The following is a 17,493-nucleotide window of genomic DNA, read 5'->3' as shown; positions in this document are numbered from 1 at the left end:
ATTTTTTCACTCCAGAAGTATGTTCAGGTGCCAGTACTGACCGAATTTGTTCCCATAAGGAATATTGTGAAGTAGATTAGTCCATTTTAGAACCCCAAACATACATGTACAAACGCACTTACATAAATACACTTACATAATTGGTCGCATTTGGAGGTGATCGTTAAGCGGGGGTCCACTGTAATGTTAAGCCGGCCCATAATGCTAAGGCACAATAGAGGCTCTCTCTGCATTGCAACCCACTGTTGTAAATATAAAATCTCAATGTACTGTGTAGTGATACTGGTCCTGTGGGGAGCAGCAGCAGGATAATACTGCACCACCTCTAGGGGCCCTTAACAACAACAACAGTTTGGTGTGTGTCATGGGCACCAACACATGGTGTGTGATTCTCTCCTACTTTATCCATTTATCAGCGATGCAGATTACATGGTGAGTTTAAATATGTGGCCTGTAGTTATAACTTTTCTCTTGATATATGCAAGACATCACCATCCCTGTAGAAGCCATTATTAGATGTACTAGTCATTATATTTTGTTGTTGCAGAATTACTATGAAGATTCTATGTTCAATAAAGCCTAGAGATAAGGCCTGTGTTTCTATCACAACAATTTATTGAACATAGAATCCTGGGCTACCTGGTGGTGATCCTGCGCTAGACTACATCACAACATGGAGCGTTTACTGAAACCTGAGAGGCTAGACTGTGACCCCAGCTTATCAACGGCTGCTCAGGAATGGAAGCACTGGTTTAAGACTTTCGAAAACTTCTTGGGAGCCCTTCCTAAAGAAGATCTAGATAAACTAAGTCTGCTCATCAATTTTGTGTCACCTAAGATATATGAGGCTATTTCTGAGTGTAATACCTACGAAGATGCTATCAAAACCCTCAAGTCTCAGTATATTAAACCTACAAATGAAATCTTTGCACCCTATCGCCTTGCAACTCGCCGCCAGCAGATTGATGAGTCCTTAGAGGAATACTTTCAAGCACTGAAAATTTTAGGTAAGGACTGTCACTTCCAAGCAGTGACAGCTGCTCAGTATTGTGAAGAGTCCATCAGGGATGCTTTTATCAGTGGCCTGCAATCACCAATAATAAGGCAGCGTTTATTGGAGAATAAAACTCTCGACTTAGCCGCTGCCTTTGACCAGGCAAGAGCTCTAGATTCAGCCCAGAAGAATTCTGAAGTATACAGTACCACTCAGCCTTCTCGAGTGGTAAGTGCTGCAATTCCTGACCAAGACTCTTGCAATGAAGTTACTGGGGAACCTGCCTCAGTGACAGCAGCAGCAGGTACGGTGTGTTTCTTTTGTGGTTTTTCAAGACATCCACGTCCAAAGTGTCCTGCTCGTGAAGCAATGTGCCATAAATGCCACAAGAAAGGTCACTTTGCTAAAGTATGTCGTGCTAATGCATCAACAAGAGCTAGTGCCTCCACACATTCCAGTGATCTTGCGACTCTAGCAACAGTGACTTCTGCGGCTACTCCAAATTCACTGTCAAAGGCAGTTGTGAAAGTATTCATCAAAGGAACAGAAGTAGATGGTCTTATTGATAGTGGCAGCTCAGAGAGTTTCATCAACCTTGACTTAGTTAAACGGCTCTCCTTGACTCTACATCACTCATCAGGTACCGTTTCCATGGCATCAACATCTCTCTCTATTCAGACCTTAGGGTTTTGTAAGGTAAATCTCAGAGTTAATGGAAAGGATTATCAAGATGTACATTTAGCTATTCTGCCACAACTGTGCTCTGATGTTATCCTTGGTCAGGACTTTCAGAAGCTGCATGGTAGTGTCACCTTAACATATGGAGGTGAACTGCCTCCTCTTGTTGTCTGTGGACTTAGCACTTTAAGGGTAGACCCACCAAAGCTGTTTGCAAATCTTACCGCGGATTGCCATCCTATATCAGCTAAGTCACGCCGCTATTCTTATGAGGATCGGATGTTCATTGAGAAAGAAACTCAGAGGCTGCTGAAGGAGGGTATTATAGAACCGAGTGATTCCCCTTGGCGTGCACAGGTTGTTGTTGTTAAAGATGGTTATAGGAAATGGAGACTGGCTATCGATTACTCTGAGACAATCAACAAATTTACACTTCTTGATGGGTACCCTCTACCTCGAATTGACGATACAGTGAACAAAATTGCTCAGTACTACGTGTTTAGCACAATTGATCTGCAGAGTGCCTATCATCAAGTCCCTATAAGGAATGAAGATAAACCATACACAGCATTTCAGGCTAGTGATGGCCTGTATCAGTTTACCAGAGTCCCTTTTGGAGTCACCAATGGGGTAGCCTGCTTCCAACGAATTATGGATTCACTCATTCAGGAAGAGCAACTCATGGGAACCTACGCGTATTTAGATAATGTTACCATTTGTGGCAAGACCCAGGAGGAACATGATGCAAACCTTGATAAGTTTTTGGAAGCCGCCAAGAAGAAAAATATCAGTTACAATGAGGAAAAGTGCACTTTTTCAACTAAAAGGCTTAGCATCCTTGGTTATGTAGTGGAAGGAGGTTCAATATTCCCAGACCCTGAACGACTACGACCTCTACGGGAACTTCCAATGCCTCAAGACAAAAAGTCACTCCGAAGAACTCTTGGTCTCTTTGCTTATTACTCACAATGGATCTACAACTATTCAAGTAAAGTCCGCCCATTGAGTGCTACCACATTTCCTGTGACAAAGGAAGCAGAAGCCGCTTTCCATACTCTCAAACAGGACATTGAAAACTCAGTAGTTCAAGCCATTGATGAGTCCCTACCATTCGAAGTGGAAACGGATGCATCTGACATTGCCATTGCTGCAGTCTTATCTCAGGCAGGACGACCAGTAGCCTTCTTTTCGAGAACTTTTCAAGGATCAGAGAAATGTTATGCTGCTGTAGAAAAGGAAGCCCAGGCCATCATAGAAGCAGTTCGCCACTGGAGGCATTATTTAACTGGTAGACATTTCACCATAAGGACTGACCAACGGTCCGTGATGTATATGTTCGACAAGAGGCACAAAAGTAGGATAAAGAATGACAAGATATTACGCTGGAGGATGGAACTATCGTGTTATGACTTTGATATTCTGTACCGACCGGGTCAAGAGAACATCTCACCTGATGCATTCTCTAGGTCCCACTGTAGAGCAGCATGTCATGATTTGCAATCACTCTCAGCTCTCCACAAGGCTTTGTGTCACCCAGGAGTTACACGCCTGTACCATTTTGTCAAATCAAAGAACATGCCCTACTCAGTGGAAGATGTGCGACAAGTGATCAGAGCATGCAGAGTATGTGCAGAGTGCAAGCCAAACTTTCATCAGCCAGAGAAGACTCATCTCATAAAATCCACCCAGCCTTTCGAAAGATTGAATATAGATTTCAAAGGACCTCTACCAAGCACAAATCAGAATAGGTATTTCCTTAACATAGTAGATGAATATTCAAGGTTTCCCTTTGTATTCCCCTGTGCAAATATGGCTGCTTCAACTGTTATTAGTTGTCTTTCACAGTTGTTCTCTATTTTTGGTATGCCAGCTTATATCCATTCAGACAGGGGATCCTCGTTCATGAGTAACGAACTTCAGGAGTTTTTGGCTAGCAAAGGTATTGCCTGCAGCAGAACAACAAGCTACAACCCTCAAGGCAATGGTCAAGTGGAGCGGTTCAATGGTACTATATGGAAGGCAGTTACAATGACATTAAAGTCGCGCAATCTACCTGTTCAACACTGGCAAACTGTCCTACCTGATGCTCTTCACTCTATTAGATCACTGCTGTGCACAGCTACTAATGCAACCCCTCATGAAAGACTCCTCAACTATTCACGTCGTTCCTCTACGGGAGCCTCCGTGCCCACTTGGTTATGTCATCCTGGACCCGTTCTCCTGAAGAGTCACCGTAGGATGAACAAGACGGATCCTTTAGTGGAAGAGGTAGAGCTCCTGCAAGCTAATCCACATTACGCCCACATTCGCTACCAAAATGGTGAAGAGACTACAGTATCTACAAGACATTTAGCCCCAGTTGAAATCCCTATTAGTGTGGAATCTCAAGATACACCAATAGATGTGAAAGATGCTTCGTTTTCTCCTGGAAAGCCCCTTGAGACTACCCCTATGGAAATAGAGGATTCTGCTCCAGCAGTTAATCAAACCCCGCTGGAAAATATCGAACCTGGTGAAGAGGCTCAAGGGCTACGAAGGTCGGGACGTGTACGTCGCCCACCTAACAGTTTGGGAGATTACTGTCTCTGATATTTTAGAAGGGGGAGATTGTAGTGATACTGGTCCTGTGGGGAGCAGCAGCAGGATAATACTGCACCACCTCTAGGGGCCCTTAACAACAACAACAGTTTGGTGTGTGTCATGGGCACCAACACATGGTGTGTGATTCTCTCCTACTTTATCCATTTATCAGCGATGCAGATTACATGGTGAGTTTAAATATGTGGCCTGTAGTTATAACTTTTCTCTTGACATATGCAAGACATCACCATCCCTGTAGAAGCCATTATTAGATGTACTAGTCATTATATTTTGTTGTTGCAGAAGTACTATGAAGATTCTATGTTCAATAAAGCCTAGAGATAAGGCCTGTGTTTCTATCACAACATACTGTTTGCAAAGACATAAAATAAATAAAAATAAATAAATAAATAAATAGTGCATATTTCTAATATGGTAATAATTTCAGAATTTTTTAAATTATGATACTGGGTTATGGATTATGTTCGGGCAGGGTCCGCTTTGCAGTGTTTTGCTAATACAGCAGTTTTTAATTATAACCATTCTTCATTTATTCAGGCCTCTTACAATAACCTAAGGATGAAAATATTTTATGGTAAGCAATGTGTGTATTGTACAGCCTCTCCTCACTTACCGACGTATTTGTTTACCGATGACTCGGACTTATGACGGGCTCTCTGACCAGTATGCATGCCTAAATAATGTATATAAAAGCTGATTTCTTCTATTCTGTTTAGTACACTACTATATAAACATTTAAAAATAGTATATCAGAAGTGTTATAAATGGCACAAAAGCGACATTAAAATAATATCAAAGACAGTTGATACATACTACCATTATATGTAGTATGCTCCTCACATAGCAACGAATTCGTTTACTGACGTGGTCTTAGGAATGGAACTCTGTCGTTAAGCGAGGAGAGGCTGTATTTGCATCTTTTAGGCTTAGCTTTATTGCTCATTTAATACATGATAGTGTAAACACGTTATCAGGCTTTTATATTCATCCAAAAGTGGAAAAAAATCCATGATTCACTTTACAGCAATTTTGGCTCGACAGCATTAGCCCAGAACCTAACCTGCTGTATAAGCAGGGTGAGCGTGTTTGATAGGAGTGAATGGAGACAAATGGTTTTTAATACTTGACGTGCTGTTGGAGTGTGAGCAAAGTAACATTTATGAAGGGATTCAGGGAAACCGGCAGGCCGGACTTGAGTCCTGGAGATGGGAAGTACAGTGCCTGCACTCTGAAGGAGGGGGTGTTAATGTTGCAGTTTAAAAACTGTAGTGTAAAGCACCCTTCTGGCAAGACAGTGATGGAGTGAATGATGGTGGAAGTTTTTCTTTTTCGGGCCACCCTACCTTGGTGGGAATCGGCCAGTGTGATAATAATAAAAAAAATAATGTCATAAGCATGGAAAGAGAGAGACATAGGCAGTACAGAGGACCCCCGCATAACGCTATTAATCCGTTCCTGAGAGCTCAATGTTATGCGAAATTATCGTTATGCGAATTAATTTTCCCCATAAGAAATAATGGAAATCAAATTAATCCGTGCAAGACACCCAAAAGTATGAAAAAAAAAAATTTACCACATGAAATATTAATTTTAATACACACAAACTTAAGAAAACATGCACAGTTACATGACACTTACCTTTATTGAAGATGTGATGATGATTGATGGGATGGGAGGAGGGGAGACTGGATGGTTTTAGTGTTTAGAAGGGGAATCCCCTTCCATTAGGACTTGAGGTGTCAAATCCTTTTCCAGGGTTGCTTCCCTTCTTCTTTTAATGCCACTAGGACCAGCTTCAGAGCCACTGGACTTCTGTCGCACAACATATCTGTCCATAGTGGCCTGTACCTCTCGTTCCTTTATGACTTTCCTAAAGTGTTTCACAACAGTGTCAGTGTAATAGTCACCAGCACGGCTTGTAATAGCTGTCGGAGGGTGATTTTCATCCATGAAGGTTTGCACTTCAAGCCACTTTGCACAGATTTCCTTAATCTTTGAAGTAGGCAACTTCTTCAGTTTCTCTCTCCTCTCCTCCGAAGCAATTTCCTCAGGTGTGGCCTCTTGCTGTTGAAGTTGATCTAGCAGCTCATCAGTGGTTAGTTCTTCATTGTCCTCCTCCACCAACTCTTCCACATCCTCGCCACTAACCTCCAACCCCAAGGACTTCCCCAATGCCACAATTGATTCCTCAACTGGCATAGGATTCTCAGGGTTAGCCTCAAATCCTTCAGAATCCCTTTGGTCTTAACATTCTGGCCACAGTTTCTTCCAAGCAGAGTTCAAGGTCCTCTTAGTCACTCCCTCCCAAGCCTTACCTATAAGGTTTACACAATTGAGGATATTAAAGTGATCTCTCCAAAACTCTCAATTGAGTTTCTGAGGTCACTACAAAGCACCTTTCAAACAGAGCTTTTGTGTACAGTTTTTTGAAGTTTGCAATAACCTGCTGGTCCATGGGCTGCAGGAGAGGAGTGGTATTAGGAGGCAAAAACTTCACCTTAATGAAGCTCATGTCCCCACAAAGTCGCTCTGCCAAGTCTGTAGGATGACCAGGAGCACTGTCTAACACCAGGAGGCACTTAAGGTCTAATTTCTTTTCAGTTAGGTAATATATCACAGTGGGGGCAATGCTTGGTGTAACCAGTCATAGAAAAAGTCCCTAGTGACCCATGCCTTATTGTTTGCCCTCCACAGCACACACAAATTAGCCTTGAGGATATTCTTTTGCCTGAACGCTCTGGGAGTTTCAGAGTGATACACTAATAAAGGCTTCACTTTGCAATCACCACTAGCATTGGCACTCATGAGAAGAGTAAGCCTGTCTTTCATAGGCTTATGTCCTGGGAGTGCCTTTTCCTCCTGAGTAATGTAGGTCCTGCTTGGCATTTTCTTCCAAAACAGGCCTGTTTCATCACAATTAAACACTTGTTCAGGTTTCAGTCCTTCACTGTCTATGTACTCCTTGAATTCATGCACATATTTTTCAGCTGCTTTTTGGTCCAAACTGGCAACCTCACCATGCCTTATCACACTATGTATGCCACTACGCCTCTTAAATCTCTCAAACCAACCTTTGCTGGCCTTAAATTCACTCGCATCACCACTAGTTGCAGGCATTTTTCTAATTAAATCCTCGAGCAGTTTCCTAGCCTTTTCACTTATGATCGCTTGAGAGATGCTATCGCCTGCTGTCTGTTTTCTGTTTATCCACACCAATAACAGTCTCTCAACATCTTCTATCACTTGTGATATCTGTTTCGAAAGCACAGTTAAACCTTCGGCAAGAACAGCTTCCTTGATTGCCGTTCTCTTGGACACAATAGAAGCGATGGTTGATTGGGGTTTACTATACAACCAGGCCAGCTCGGAGACACACACTCCACTTTCATACTTAGCAATGATCTCTTTCTTCACATCCATAGTAATTCTCACCCTTATTCCTGTAGGGTTGGCACTAGAAGCTTTCTTGGGGCCCATGGTCACTTATTTTTCAGGTGAAATCACTATAAAAAGGCTGTAATAATACGAAATATTCCAATTGTATGCTTGAATGTTACCGCGGAGGCTGGCTTGTAAACAATGCCACTGGCAGAACAAGTGAGGCTAGCTCAGGCCGCATGGACGTGTCTCGGACGAATAGCGTTGAGCGAATTTTTTAGCACTATGCTAGGCAAAATTTTAGCAATAAAATGTATAGCTATGCGGATTTAACACTATGCGATGCCAACGTTATGCGGGGGTCCACTGTAATCCGTTCCAGAAGCTCGGCCTAAAAGCGAAATGGCCTAAAAGCGAAATAATATTTCCCATAACAATTAATGTAAATACAATTAATCCGTTCCATACACCCAAAAATATTAATAAAAAATAATTTTTTTAACAATTAAATCAGTATTCCATACCTTTATTGAAGACTCTTGTTGGCTTCTGGAAGATAGGGAGGAGGAGAGAGAGAAGATTTATTGTTTGAAGGGGAATTCCCCTCCATAATGACTTTAGGTAACAAGTCCCTCTCCGGGGTTACTTCCCTTCTTTGTCTTTTAATACCACTAGGACCAGCTTGAGAGTCACTGCACACCTGTCACACAAAATAACTGTCCAGAGAGGTCTGTTTCTTGCTTCTCTTTAAGATTTTCCTGAACTGGGACAAAGTTTTGTCACTGAACATGTTGCAGATATGGCTTGTTTCAGCTTGAGGTGATGTAGTGATTGGTGACTTGAGGCAGTGGCTGGTGTGGTGAGGCAGTGACTGATGTGGTGTACCTGGAGGTGAGGCAGTGACTGGTGTGGTGAGGCAGTGGCTGGTGTGGTGAGGCAAGGCAGTAGCTGGTAAGGTGAGGCATTTACTGGTGAGGTGAGGCAGTGACTGGTGCAGTGAGGCAGTGGCTGGTGAGGTGAGGCAGTGGCTGGTGAGGTGAGACAGTGGCTGGTGAGATGAGGCAGTGGCTTGTGTGGCGAGGGAGTGGCTAGTGAGGCGAGGCAGTGGCTGGTGAGGCAAGGCAGTGGCTGGTGAGGCGAGACAGTGGCTGGTGAGGCGAGACAGTGGCTGGTGTGGTGAAACAGTGACTGGTGTGTTGAGGCAATGGCATGATGGAAGTGATTGTTGATTTGTTTTTCCCATACATCCTGGCAAGTTCCAGCACCTGCACACCACTCATATTTTTCAATAACTTCTTTCTTAAGTTCCATCGTGTTGCACTTAATCAAAAACCACCAAAAACAACGGCTGTATAGGGAAATGTTTGTATGAATGAGCAGAAGTTTCCTCTCTCGCCCAGAGACACAGCCAAACTGACGGGCAAGCGGCTGGGCCGGCAGGTTGATGCTTCCCATACGGCCAATAAGCAAAATAACGGCCGATAACCGGAAGCTGGAAAACTGGCCTATAACTGAGTTGGCCGATAGCCGGAACGGCTGATGACCGGGTTTTCACCATATAATACATTCCTTCACTGCTGCATCCTGGAAGCAGTGGGTGGCTACCATCTGGGTGTGCATTGGTGGTGGCTGTTGATAATGAGGCTGTGACTAGTGACCAACAATCCATTGCCTCTGGGTTATGTCATGATTATTACATATTATTATTATTATTATTTGTTTTCACTGAAAGGTTGATAACAATTTTCACAGTAGATGAGTGTAGTTCCTGCACAGCCACAGTAATTTCAGACAAATATGCTCATAAAAATAAAGCTGAAGTGGGAGCAGAATAAAAATAACTATATTGTACCATGTTCATGATCAAACATAATACATAATAATAATTAATAATAATACTTTATTTCAGCATGATACAATGTTTGTACAAAGGTAAATGACATTTAGGTGTGCATGCAGGAATCCCCTTAATATGCAGAGCATTTTGGGAAAACTTAAGACTAACTTAAGATTACAAATTGAATGACAATTTCTATAATTTTATACATGTACATACAATCTCTTAGCTGTATCTAACTATAAATTTAGGAGTTACAGTGAATACAAGAGCATTGCCTTTCATTCTCCATGTTTTGTATGACCAGTGTGGTTTTTGTGCTTCCCAATAATAATAATAATACTAATAATAATAATAATAATAATAATAATAATAATACTCAGGTTTATTACACAAATTTAGAATTTTATGATGTCCATATATAGTAACTTTTGTGTAAATTAACTCAAGGATAACTTAAGATACCCTAGGATATCCAGTAAAGTCTAATATTGTGATTTATTTCCGTTTTGGTCTTTACCTGGGTGCCCGAAAGACTTACGTACCCATTACTCCTGGGTGCTCAGAAGACCTGGGTGCCTGCAAGATCTGGGTGCTAGTAAGACCAAAGTGCCTAAAAGACCTAGTTGCCTGTAAGACGTTGGTGCCTGTAAAACTTGGGTGCCAGTAAGATATAGCTCACTGAATTGTTTCTGCTTTTTTCAGATATACAGTGGACCCCCGCATACCGATGGCATCACATAACGATTAATCCGCATACCGCTTGCTTTAATCGCAAAAATTTTGCCTCGCATACCGCTTGAAAACCCGCTCACCGATTTTTGTCCGAGACGCGTCCAATGTGCGCCCTCAGCCAGCCTCACATGTGCCGCCGGTGGCATTGTTTACCAGCCAGCCTCCGCGGTAACATCCAAGCATACAGTCGGAATATTTCGTATTATTACAGTGTTTTCGGTGCTTTTTCTGGAAAATAAGTGACCATGGGCCCCAAGAAAGCTTCTAGTGCCAACCCTACAGCAATAAGGGTGAGAATTCCAATAGAGATGAAGAAAGAGATCATTGATAAGTATGAAAGTGGAGTGCATATCGCCGACCTGGTCAGGTTGTACAAGAAACCCCAATCAACCATCGCTACTATTGTGGGCACCAGAAAGGCAATCAAGGAAGCTGTTCTTGCCAAAGGTTTAACTGTGTTTTCGAAACAAAGATCGCAAGTGATGGAAGATGTTGAGAGACTCTTATTGGTGTGGATAAATGAAAAACAGCTAGCAGGAGATAGCGTCTCTCAAGCGATCATAAGCGAAAAGGCTAGGAAGTTGCATGAGGATTTAATTAAAAAAATGCCTGCAACTAGTGCTGATGTGAGTGAATTTAAGGCCAGCAAAGGTTGGTTTGAGAGATTTAAGAAGCATAGTGGCATACATAGTGTGATAAGGCATGGTGAGGCTGCCAGTTCGGACCACAAAGCGGCTGAAAAATATGTGCATGAATTCAAGGAGTACATAGAGACTGAAGGACTGAAACCTGAACAAGTGTTTAATTGTGATGAAACAGGCCTGTTTTGGAAGACAATGCTAAGCAGGACCTACATTACTCAGGAGGAAAAGGCACTCCCAGGACATAAGCCTATGAAAGACAGGCTTACTTTGTTGATGTGTTCCAATGCTACTGGTGATTGCAAAGTTAAGCCTTTATTAGTGTATCACTCTGAAACTCCCAGAGCGTTCAGGCAAAAGAATGTCCTCAAGGAGAATTTGTGTGTGCTGTGGAGGGCAAACAGTAAGGCATGGGTCACTAGGGACTTTTTCTATGACTGGTTACACCATGCATTTGCCCCAATGTGAAAGATTACCTAACTGAAAAGAAATTAGAACTTAAGTGCCTCCTGGTGTTAGACAATACCCTTGGTCATCCTACAGACGTGGCAGAGCGACTTTATGGGGACATGAAATTCATTAACATCAAGTTTTTGCCTCCTAATACCACTCCTCTCCTGCAGCCCATGGACCAGCAGGTTATTGCAAACTTCAAAAAACTGTACACAAAAGCTCTGTTTGAAAGGTGCTTTGTAGTGACCTCAGAAACTCAACTGACTCTAAGAGAGTTTTGGAGAGAGCACTTTAATATCCTCAATTGTGTAAACCTTATAGGTAAGGCTTGGGAGGGAGTGACTAAGAAGACCTTGAACTCTGCTTGGAAGAAACTGTGGCCAGAATGTGTAGACAAAAGGGATTTTGAAGGGTTTGAGGCTAACCCTGAGAGGATTATGCCAGTTGAGGAATCCATTGTGGCATTGGGAAAGTCCTTGGGGTTGGAGGTTAGTGGGGAGGATGTGGAAGAGTTGGTGGAGGAGGACAATGAAGAACTAACCACTGATGAGCTGATAGATCAACTTCAACAGCAAGAGGCCAGACCTGAGGAAACTGGTTCAGAGGAGGGGAGAGAGAAATTGAAGAAGTTGCCTACTACAAAGATTAAGGAAATGTGTGCAAAGTGGCTTGAAGTGCAAACCTTTTTTGATGAAAATCACCCTCACACAGCTATTGCAAGCCGTGTTGGCAACCTGTACACTGACAATGTTGTGAACCACTTTAGGAAAGTCATAAAGGAACGAGAGGTACAGGCCACTATGGACAGATATGTTGTGCGAAAGAAGTCCAGTGACTCTGAAGCTGGTCCTAGTGGCATTAAAAGAAGAAGGGAAGTAACCCCAGAAAAGGACTCGACACCTCAAGTCTTAATGGAAGGGGATTCCCCTTCTAAACACTAACACTCTCTCTCCCCTCCTCCCATCCCATCAATCATCACCAGATCTTCAATAAAAGTAAGTGTCATGTAAGTGTGCATGCCTTTTTCAGTTTGTGTGTATTAAAATTAACATTTCATGTGGTAAAAAAATTTTTTTTTCATACTTTTGGGTGTCTTGCACGGATTAATTTGATATCCATTATTTCTTATGGGGAAAATTCATTCGCATACCGATTATTTCGCATAACAATGACCCCTCTTGCACGGATTAAAATCGGTATGCGGGGGTCCACTGTATTGAGACATAGAAAATGAGGTTCTGTCAGCTAGTGCTGGGTCCCGCAGGCTCTGGCAAGTCCACCTATTGTGCTGTGCTACAGAAACATGCCGAGACCATCAACCGCACTATGCAGTCAGTGTTCATTTAAACTTACAGTACATGTATATCTGCAAATCAAATAAAACACAAGCTTATTTTCAAGCATTAATACACATTTTTTAACACGGTTAATTAGCATAGGTTGTTACGTACTTATACAGCCTCTTCTCACTTAATGACAGAGTTCCGTTCCTAAGATTGCATTGGTAAATGAATTTGTCGCTAACTGAGGAGCACACTATAATGGTAGTGGGTTTGTGTCAACCTTTGCACCATTTATATAATTTCGGGTATAGTATTTTTAGACGTATTTTTTTATATTTGCTATGATGCAATTTATTGTGATGTATTTTAATTTTGTAGTGTATACATTACATATTTTGTTTTTACTTTACAGTGCATACATATTTTAACTTTATAGTGCATACATATTTTAACTTTACAGTGCATACATATTTTAACTTTATAGTGCATACATATTTTAACTTTATAGTTCATACATATTTTAACTTTATAGTTCATACATATTTTAACTTTATAGTTCATACATATTTTAACTTTATAGTTCATACATATTTTAACTTTATAGTGCATACATATTTTAACTTTATAGTGCATACATATTTTAACTTTACAGTGCATACATATTTTAACTTTACAGTGCATACATATTTTAACTTTACAGTGCATACATATTTTAACTTTATAGTTCATACATATTTTAACTTTATAGTTCATACATATTTTAACTTTATAGTTCATACATATTTTAACTTTATAGTTCATACATATTTTAACTTTATAGTTCATACATATTTTAACTTTATAGTGCATACATATTTTAACTTTACAGTGCATACATATTTTAACTTTATAGTTCATACATATTTTAACTTTATAGTTCATACATATTTTAACTTTATAGTTCATACATATTTTAACTTTACAGTGCATACATATTTTAACTTTACAGTGCATACATATTTTAACTTTATAGTTCATACATATTTTAACTTTATAGTTCATACATATTTTAACTTTACAGTGCATACATATTTTAACTTTACAGTGCATACATATTTTAACTTTACAGTGCATACATATTTTAACTTTACAGTGCATACATATTTTAACTTTACAGTGCATACATATTTTAACTTTACAGTGCATACACACCTTTTAAACTTTGCAGCATAGTGAACCTGGATCTGGCAGCTGAAGTTTTCTCATATGAACCACTTGCTGATGTTCGAGACCTTATTCAAGTGGATGATGTTATGCAAACTGACGACTTGAACTTTGGTCCAAATGGTGGATTAGTCTTCTGTATGGAATACCTCATACAACCTTGACGGACTTGATTGGTTGAAGGTAAAAATAGTTTTTCTATATGTGTCCCAACAGAGCTGGATGACCTACAGATTTAGCACTTAATTTGATTATTATAATAAGCTGTGTGTGTGTCCCACCAAGATTAGGTGACCCCAAAGAAGGAAACTTATTCACTATCGCTCATGCAGTAGTTGTCTTGCCAAAAATGTGTAAACATCACTGTTCAGATGACCCTCTGAACTTCTGTTTTGAAATGTTTTAATTAAATTATTGGAAAATGAATTATTTCTTAGGTTTCAAATTGTTACATGACCAACACTGTGAAATTTCAATTTGTGAAGGTGGCTGTTGAATGAGTGATGGTGCATGCTTCTTCCTCTGGGTTGCCCTGCCTTGATGAGAAACAGCCAGTGTGAACAAAAGTAAAAAAATAAAGCTGTAGTGGTTATATGGCAAGTTAGTGCAGGAGTGGAGCAAGATAGTGGGTAGTGTGGGGGTGGGGTGCAGGGGCAATTTTTTTTTTTCAACAAGTCGGCCATCTCCCATTGAGGCAGGGTGACCCAAAAAAAAAGACTTTCATTATCATTCAACACTTTCACCTCACTCATAAATAATCACTGTCTTTCCAGAGGCACTCAGGGGCAATACCTTCCTCTAATAGTAACATTAGACCTAAATTAAGAACATAAGAACATAAGAAAGGAGAAACACTGCAGCAGGCCTGTTGGCCCATACTAGGCAGGTCCTTCACAGATCCATCCCACTAATAGAATATTTGCCCTCATAAGAACATAAGATCATAAGAAATAAGGAACACTGCAACAGGTCTACTGGTCTTTGTGAGGCAGCTCCAATACTCCCCACTGGCTTAAGCCAATGCCTTGACCTAGTGAGGTCAGACACATCACTTAAGGGATTAGCACTGTGTCCGACCTAGTAGCTAGTCAGGTCCATTTTACACCCTCTCACACCCACCCATAAGACCATAAGAACATAAGAAAGAAGGAACACTGCACCAGGCCTACTGACCCATGCGGAGCAGGTCCATGTCCCCCCCCTCGAATTAGACCAATGACCCCCAGATTATCCCAATGACCCACCCAGTCTGGTCATCCCCACTCAAGGATGGAGCACTGTACCAGACCCAGCAGCACAAGCTAGTCAGGTCCAACTCACACCCACCCACACCCACTCATGTATTTATCTAACCTATTTTTAAAACTACACAACGTTTTAGCCTCAATAACTGTACTCGGCAGCTTGTTCCACTCATCCACAACTCTATTACCAAACCAGTGCTTTCCTATATCCTTCCTGAATCTGAATTTTTCCAACTTGAAACCATTGCTACGAGTCCTAGGACGTCTTGGCTGGAAATTTTCAGCACACTATTTACATCCCCTTTATTTATTCCTGCTTTCCATTTATACACCTTGATCATATCCTCCCTAATTCTACGCCTTTCGAGAGAGTGCAGATTCAGGGCCCTCAGTCTATCCTCATAGGGAAGATTTCTGATACATGGGATCATCTTTGTCATCCTCCTTTGTACGTTTTCCAGAGCATTTATATCCATTCTGTAATACGGTGACCAGAACTGAGCAGCATAGTCTAAATGAGGCCTAACCAAGGATGTATAGAGTTGAAGAACAACCTGAGGACATCTATTATTTATACTTCTAGATATGAAGCCAAGAATTCTGTTAGCTTTATTGCGAACACTAATGCACTGTTGCCTTTGTTTTAGATTACTGCTAACCAGAACTCCTAAATCCTTTTTGCAATCGGTAGTATGTCCTCATTAGAATGAATTGGACGGCTTATTTTGGTGTCATCAGCAAATTTGCTAATGTCGCTATTTATTCCCTCATCTATGTCGTTTATATAAATTGTGAACAACAACGGGCCCAACACTGACCCCCGAGGAACACCGCTTGTGATGTGCCCCCATTCTGATTTCTCCCCATTTATGCAAACTCTCTGCTGTTTATTTGTCAGCCATGCCTCTACCCAGGAAAAAATTTCTCCTCCTATTCCGTGTGCCCTAAGTTTCCTCAATAGCCTCTGGTGTGGAACTCTATCGAAAGCCTTACTGAAGTGCATATACACAATATCATATTCATTACCAAGATCTACCTCCTCAAACACCTTAGTGAAAAAAGTTAGTAAATTTGTAAGACAGGAACGCCCCTTTGTAAAACCGTGTTGAGATTCATTAATCAATCTGTGCCTGTCAAGATGGCTATGTATTGCTTCGGCAATTATTGATTCCATAAATTTTCCCACTATGGAGGTAAGGCTTATTGGTCTATAGTTCGAAGCCAAGGACCTGTCACCTGCCTTGTAAATAGGTATTACATTTGCCATTTTCCACTTATCAGGCACTATGCCAGTTTGTAGTGATATGTTAAAAAGATTAGCCAAAGGTATGCTAAGTTCCTCTTTACATTCCTTTAACACCCTTGCAAACAGTTCATCAGGACCTGGGGATTTGTTAGGTTTTAGTTTCTCTATTTGTCTGAGGACCATGTCACTAGTTACCGCAATCGTACATAGTTTATTATCATCCTGTTCTACGTAATTATTATTTCAGGAATATCGCTAGTATTTTCCTGAGTGAAAACTGAGAGGAAGTAGGTATTTAGAATTTCACACATATCGTTATCACTGTCAGTGATTTGACCAGAGTTACTCTTAAGTGGGCCAATCTTGTCCCTAATCTTACTTCTGTATACCTGAAAGAACCCTTTTGGGTTAGTCTTTGAATCCCTTGCGACCTTAGCCTCATAATCCCTTTTTGCTTTTCTTATTCCTTTTTTTATTTCTCTCTTTAATTGAATATATTGATTTCTTAACTGCCCATCCCCTCTTTTGATACGCCTATATATGCCTCTCTTTTGACCAATGAGGTGTTTTAATCTATTGTTTATCCATTTGGGATCATTTTTGTTAGATCTAATTTCCCTACTTGGAATAAAAGTTGTCTGGGCAGCTAGAACTATGCTCTGAAAAACATCATATTGGCACCCAAGATCACCTACCTGACCCGTAGTCAGGACATCCTAATTTAGCCCACCCAAGTAATTTTTGAGTCCCATGAAGTCGGCCAAGCGAAAATCTGGGACAGAGATTTGATTGCAGTTATCTGTGTAATTCCATGATATATTGAAACTAAGCGATTTGTGATCACTTTCCCCAAGCTCGTCATTAACCTCAAGATTATTAATTAGTGAATCTTTGTTGGCAAGAACCAAGTCAAGCAGATTGTTTCCTCTAGTTGGTTCTGTCATAACCTGTTCTAAAAAACAATCCTGAACCGTATCAAGAAAGTCACTAGACTCAAGATTTCCTGTCATATTGTTCCATTCAATTTGTCTAAAGTTAAAATCTCCCATTATCACAACATTTTCATATCTAGATGCCTTATGAATTTCGTCCCATAACAGCTATAAATCACACCTAAAATTAATTTGTCACGTCCCTCGAGAAACTGTAGCCAAACCGATTCTGTGTTCAATGTTTCTAATCTTATACAGTGGACCCCCG

The 17,493-nt window shown here is 40.8% G+C and overlaps 1 protein-coding gene across 1 annotated transcript in view; it reads left to right on the top strand.

Moving 5' to 3' along the window:
* Positions 1–12,532: 12,532 nt before the first annotated feature.
* The window catches only part of LOC138851271 (GPN-loop GTPase 3-like), a 41,194-nt gene continuing 36,233 nt past the window's right edge, over positions 12,533–17,493 (top strand). The window contains 2 exon segments of the mRNA XM_070080219.1: positions 12,533–12,648; positions 13,808–13,958. Of these exon segments, the coding sequence (XP_069936320.1) occupies positions 12,548–12,648; positions 13,808–13,958 (252 nt within the window). The 5' untranslated portion in view covers positions 12,533–12,547.

This window comes from Cherax quadricarinatus, unplaced genomic scaffold, assembly GCF_038502225.1.
Source record: "Cherax quadricarinatus isolate ZL_2023a unplaced genomic scaffold, ASM3850222v1 Contig229, whole genome shotgun sequence".
Taxonomy (NCBI): domain Eukaryota; kingdom Metazoa; phylum Arthropoda; class Malacostraca; order Decapoda; family Parastacidae; genus Cherax; species Cherax quadricarinatus.
This window is presented reverse-complemented; position numbering and strand designations above follow the sequence as displayed.